This window comes from Oncorhynchus keta, chromosome 19 (assembly GCF_023373465.1).
Source record: "Oncorhynchus keta strain PuntledgeMale-10-30-2019 chromosome 19, Oket_V2, whole genome shotgun sequence".
Taxonomy (NCBI): Eukaryota; Metazoa; Chordata; class Actinopteri; order Salmoniformes; family Salmonidae; genus Oncorhynchus; species Oncorhynchus keta.
The window spans coordinates 27063342-27070209 of NC_068439.1; the positions used below are offsets into that span (position 1 = coordinate 27063342).

At 40.0% G+C, this 6868-nt stretch overlaps 1 protein-coding gene across 4 annotated transcripts in view; it reads right to left on the reverse strand.

Moving 5' to 3' along the window:
• The window catches only part of glcci1a (glucocorticoid induced 1a), a 32586-nt gene extending 27158 nt beyond the window's left edge, over positions 1–5428 (reverse strand). For 3 of the 4 annotated variants that reach the window (XM_035762461.2, XM_035762460.2, XM_035762458.2), the window contains exon 1: positions 4568–5428. In XM_035762461.2, coding sequence (XP_035618354.1) covers positions 4568–4973 — 406 coding nt within the window. In that variant the 5' untranslated portion in view covers positions 4974–5428. The remainder of the gene's footprint in view (positions 1–4567) is intronic. The other variant, XM_035762459.2, reaches the window with a different exon arrangement.
• Positions 5429–6868: the final 1440 nt, after the last annotated feature.

The window sequence follows — 6868 nt, forward strand, 5'->3', positions numbered from 1 at the left end:
CCAAAAGTAGTGCACTATGTGCCATTTTGAACGGCTGTGGCTCTGGTCAAAAGTAGTGCACTAGCTTAATATAGGACGTAGCTCACAGATCTGCAGTATGGATCCTTTCATCAGGAAGTAGGTGGTTGTTGTTGTGTTGTGTTCCTTTAATGCCAAGCCTAATACAGGAAGCTGCCATGTCTTTGTTTTACAGCTTCACGAGAGCGTTGTGAACTGGCTCATTAACTGTTGCGTCACACACTTTTCAGCGTAGTTTACAGCCCTTGCTCTCTCTGAAGTTATACCTGGACAGAATTCACAAGTCTCTCGTAGGTAATGACTTCAGAAGGAAGTCAAAAGGAACATAGACTAGATTATATAATGCCTACGTCAACATATTCACTGTCCCATTTGTTCATAACTTGAGACGAGGGGCAATTTTCTCGGGCACAGAAACACTTTGAATGCAGAATATCCACTGAATATGCTTTTTAGTCCTGGACCAGACTGAGGCTTAATCTGTGTCCAGGAAACCGGCCATAAAGGGGTGACTACAAGAAATTGCTAGAAAGTTTAACTGCCCCCCAACTTACTACCTGAAGATAAAAGCTGTTCATGCCAGAGTAATGTATTCTAAATCACTCCCAGCCTGCAGTCCTCTAAAAGCCTGCTTTCCAAGCTATACGCTTAAAGACCTGTAACCATAACATCCCCCCTTTTTATACAACAAGGTATTGATTATTCTATACATGGTGGAATATGAGCCCAGATTCAATATGCTATGGAAATGCAAGCAACTCATGTCCCTAACATATATATGTTAGGTTGAAGCAGTACAAAATCATTGCCTTAACATAACAACCCTGTAGCAATGAGTTAGGCCGGTCTCCTGCAGAAAGCCATAGATAGGATATAGGCCTACCTCCGACACAGAACTGACTGAGTGTCAGTCAACTTTAAACAGATGGTTTTAAACACCTTCCTGTTATTTTTGGTTCATATAAGCTAGTTTCAGCTAAAGGTTATGTGTTAAAAGGGCCTTTGAGTCAAGATGAATGAGAATGTTGTGGGAGTGTCTCTCCAGGGGTTTTCCTGATCTTTAAGCATGATGATGTCATCTCTCAGAACATTACCTTTTTTTAATGTGATGGAATGTCAGAACATGCCACACTGAACCAAGGAACGCTTTCAGCAGTGACAAACCAGAGTGTGAGCTTGCCAGCTTGTCACCCATTATCAAACAAACACCTACTTACGCACAGACTTGTGCATGTTGCATAACCAACACAGACTGGGCCCAAAGCACTACCTCAATTGATTTAACCAGGATAGTCCACTCAGTAACAATGGCCAGTGTTTTTCAGGGAGTCCTTAATGCTAATGTAGGAACTAAATAGTGTTAATTAGAGGTCGACCGATTAATCGGAATGGCCGATTTATTAGGGCCAATTTCTAGTTTTCATAACAATCGGAAATCTGTATTTTTGGGCACCGATTTTGCCGTTTAAAAAGGCAGGGCAAGTCAGTTAAGAACACATTCTTATTTTCAATGACGGCCTAGGAACGGTGGGTTAACTGCCTTGTTCAGGGGCAGAACGACAGATTTTCACCTTGTCAGCTCGGAGGATCCAATCTTGCAACCTTACAGTTAACTTGTCCAACGCTCTAACCACCTGCCTCTCATTGCACTTCACGAGGAGCCTGCCTGTTACGCGAATGCAGTAGAAGCCAAGGTAGGTTGCTAGCTAGCATTAGACTTATCTTATAAAAAGCAATCAATCAATCATAATCACTAGTTATAACTACACATGGTTGATGATATTACTAGTTTATCTAGCGTGACCTGAGTTGCATATAATCGATGCAACGCTGGGGAATGATTTAACAAAAGCGCATTTGCGAAAAAAGCACAATCGTTGGACGACTGTACCTAACCATAAACACCAATGCCTTTCTTAAAATCAATACACAGAAATATATATTTTTAAACCTGCATATTTAGCTAAAAGAAATCCAGGTTAGCAAGCAATATTAACCAGGTGAAATTGTCACTTCTCTTGCGTTCATTGCACGCAGAGTCAGGGTATATGCAACAGTTTGGGCAGCCTGGCTCATTGCGAACTAATTTTCCAGAATTTTACGTAATTATGACATAACATTGAAGGTTGTGCAATGTAACAAGAATATTTAGACTTGGGGATGCCACCCGTTAGATAAAATACCGAACGGTTCCGTATTTCACTGAAATAATAAACGTTTTGTTTTCGAAATTATAATTTCCGGATTTGACCATATTAATGACCAAAGGCTCGTATTTCTGTGTGTTATTATATTATAATTAAGTCTATGATTTGATAGAGCAGTCTGACTGAGCGATGGTAGGCAGCAGCAGGCTCGTAAGCATTCATTCAAACAACACTTTCGTGCGTTTTGCCAGCAGCTCTTCGCAAGCACAGCTCTGTTTATGACTTCAAGCGTATCAACTCCCGAGATGAGGCTGGTGTAACCGATGTGAAATGGCTAGCTAGTTAGCGGGGTGCGCGATAAAAGCGTTTCAAACGTCACTCACTCTGAGACTTGGAGTAGTTATTCCCCTTGCTCTGCATGGGTAACGCTGCTTCGAGTGTGGCTGTTGTCGATGTGTTCCTGGTTCGATCCCAGGTAGGGGCGAGGAGAGGGACGGAAGCTATACTGTTACACTGGCAATACTAAAGTGCCTATAAGAACATCCAATAGTCAAAGGTATATGAAATACAAATGGTATAGAGAGAAATAGTCCTATAAATAATATATTAACTACAACCTAAAACCTCTTACCTTGGAATATTGAAGTCTCATGTTAAAAGGAACCACCAACTTTTATATGTTTATGCATTATTTAAACCAAATTTAACTTGTTTCATTATTTATTTGAGGCTAAATACATTTTTATTGATGTATTATATTAAGTTAAAATAAGTGTTCATTCAGTATTGTTGCAATTGTAATTATTATAAATAAATAAATACATTTTTAAAAATCGGACGATTAAGATTAATCGGTATAGGCTTTTTTTGGTCCTCCAATAATCGGTATTGGCGTTGAAAAATCATAATGGGTCGACCTCTAATGTTAATAGATGAGTTCTAATGACTGCATAACACATAGGGCCATCAACAATGACTGCATACGCATGGCATACTAACACAGAGGGTATCAAATTACTTTTTCTATCATGTGGTTGTCACTTGTCATTCTTTGGAGACTAGACCCTACATGCTTGACCTGAGCTCAAATTCATAAATACTACAGTACAAGTGACAAACTGTTAAATATTAGAAATCTAGCCCTTTGAATATCATATGCTTTTTAAGAGATTGTATGATAAGACATGTTAAGGCCTCCTTTTCCATTCAAACCCAGTCGTGGTGCCCCCTGTACAATGCCCCCGACCTAAAAAGTACAGAAACTCTGTGGTGATCAGTGACCTCACCATATTGCATCCATAATATCTAGCTTGACATGGAGAGAGGTCAGGGCTTTCAAGGGGTCTGGGCAGTGGTATCCCGCTGTTCAATCAGTACTAATACCAGCAGACAGTCCTACTAAACCTGCAGAATCCGCATTGCACACCTAGGCTACTGAGGTCTCCTATTTTGAGAGAGGGTGCACAGAGAGAGCATATTGTGGACCTGGTAGCTAAAGAAATTGATTGGAATACAGTCTCTACCTCTTCAAGAATCCATACCATGAGAAGTTATGGGAAAGAATAGCACTCCCTAATAACATTTCACCTCTTAGATGGATGTATTTACCTACCTGTCAAATAAAGGAGAGTGCAATTGACTCTGGTGGCAAATAACACTACAGCTTTAGATAAACGTATTTGCAACGAGCAAGAGCAGCACTCATATTTGCAATAGAATTATCGCGTTTACGTCTCGAGATGCGCTCGCTCCTGCTAGGCCTCAGTGTTGCCATAAGCGCGCGACCTTCTCCAGTCAACGACGTAATTATTTCCATTCCTTCGCGCTGGTAAACAAGCGTCCATTTCAGAGAAAATACCTAAATACATTTCCATGTCACTCTAATCATGAATGATATTGATTGAATACTTTTAACATGTCCGCCGATGTGGTTGCAGTTATTCATTTATTGTAATACGACGAACCAGTCGTGTTTATCCAACTGCCGCACGCTGGCCTGGAGGTACAGTAACTGCATCGTCACCATAATAGCCACGGATACAGAAATCGAAAGCCCAAAGCAGTAGTTTGCAAATCAAACAACATAGTACATATCTGGTTTCAAAGCATCGCCTCGATGCCAATTCATTATTTGAACATGACAACATTTGGATACTGGGTCCATAATAATTCATATGACATACGCAATACATTTCAGCATTTTCAGGGTTAGCTATGTTTGTTATTTTCTATATCTGGATTGGCCTATAAACACACAAATGTTGGACAAAACAATAAGTGTTAGTGATGCTGATGCGTCTAGCAGAGACCCCGATCTGACCCAATTAGTTTGTTAGCTATAGCAACAGCTAGCCTGTCTAGCTTTGGATGCAATAAATGGTGGACAAACGGCACTACTGCACCTTTGAAAACAGGCGAGATCGGACACCGCTCAGGTGAGCTCTTGCTGTCCGGCGGCGAGCGTCTCTGCCTTGCGACCAGCCTGCCCTCCACCGAGCCGTTTCCACCCGGGTTAGCGAGCAGCAGCTGCGTCGGGCTGGAGGGACTGTTGCAAGGGGACGTCGATGTCGGTTCTGTGTTGCTCGCGACTGTGAAGGAAGAGGAGCAGGAGCGGGTTGGGCTGTGCTGACTTCCACGCAAGAGCTGGTATGGCACCGTGGCACGAATAGGCTGCAACCGGATCGTGGTGGTGCTGCCGTTGCTGCAGCCGGCCGGAGAGATGGTTGGGGAGACCCCGCTGTCACCGCTTCGCTTGACCCGCTGTTGCTGCTGTTGGGTTGAGTTGGTTGCTGATGATGCTGTTGACATTATGTTGATTGCCACAGTGCAACTCTTCCAGTTCACAAACTTGGCAAAAACAAATATACAAAGTTAAATCTTAAATAAGCCTCAAGTTACTTGCGAGTACTTTCGTTTGTTTACTCACATATATCAATGTTACATGATAAAGCAAGTTGGTAACTTTCCCAAAAAAGCTGGAACATTTCTTCTTGTAAAAGTCCAGTTGAGTTTAGTTATTAATAAGCTGCCCAGAGTTAGCTTAGCTACTACATTTTCTCACTTTTTCTTCTACTTGGCCATGTTGAAGTGTTTCAACAAATATGCATTCTCGAAAAACTCAATTAAACATTTTCATATCGAACAAAACTATTTAAATCACGAAGTTCACTTATAAAAGCGCTATAACAACATAGCTAGCTAGTTAGCTATGTCGCTGTGTCGTCTGTCTTCCAACGCGCAATCCCTTTCCAGTGTCCCTCTTCTGGCAAACTACTGGCTGACAGACCAGGGCGGGACAAAAAAAACTCACTGTAAACCTTTGATTGGTTAATATAATACTAGAAGGACGAGGTCATCGGGCACACTATGCATCCACCAATCGATTCATTGAAGTTGGCTGAAGATAGACTGCTCTCGATTAAGCGATTGGTTGCAGAGTTAAATCTCAGAGAAATGGGTGGTGCACAATCTTCAGAAAAACAAAGGTCGTCTGGGTTTCTGTTGTTGACAACTTGCAATGTTATTCTTATACATCGTAAATTGAAACATCCACTGCACAGTTGAAATATAAAAATAGTGTAGCTAGATCCCTCCTAAAAATCCACATACTGCTGTACTAATGTAACAGACAGAAGCAATACTGTTACACTAACACATGTATTACAGTTTTATAAAGTACTAAGCCCCATATGTATTTTCACTACCAACAAGACAATAATAATCAAAATATTTTTTAAACTTGTTTTAATAGCCTGCTTTTGTACAAATTTGATCAAGTTCTTTTTTAAATGTATTTATTTTACTAGGCAAGTCAGTTAAGAACAAATTCTTATTTTCAATGACGGCCTAGGAACAGTGGGTTAACTGCCTGTTCAGGGGCAGAACGAAAGATTTGTGCGTTGTCAGCTCGGGGATTTGAACTTGCAACCTTCCGTTACTAACGTCACTAGTCCAATGCTCTAACCACTAGGCTAAACACAAAACAACAAAAAATATATATATGTATAGCTGATTCACAATCAAATGCATATACGATTGAAAAACAAAGCGGATACAGAACCAAAATAAATGTTACAGTTGCTATCGGTTGTGTAAAGTAGTACTTTCAATTATTTTTACTTAAGTCGTTTTTGGGGGGGTATCTGTACTTTACTATTTATATTTTTTTTTACAAATTTTACTTTTCTTTAGGAATGTAGTGAAGTAAGTACTTTTTCCTCCATACAAAAGTACTCATTACATTTGTAATGCTTAGCAGGACAGGAAAATGGTCTAATTCACACACTTATCAAGAGAACATCCCTTGTCATCCCTACAGCCTCTGATCTGGCACACTCACTAAACACATGCTTAGTTTGTAAATATTGTCTGACTGTTGGAGCATGCCCCTGGCTTTCCATAAATACATTTAAAAAACAAGTAAATAATGCCATCTAGTTTGCTTTAGATAAGGAGTTTTAAATTATTTATAATTTGATTTTGATACTTAAGAATATTTTAGCAATTACATTTACTTTTGATACTTAAGTATATTTCAAAACCAAATACTTTAACTCAAGTAGAATTTTACCAGGTGACTTTCACTTGAGTCATTTTCTATTAAAGGTATTTTTACTTTTACTCAAATATGAAAATTAGGTACTTTTTCCACCACTGGCTGCAATATGTAACTTTTTGGGTGACCGACCAAATTCACATAGAAA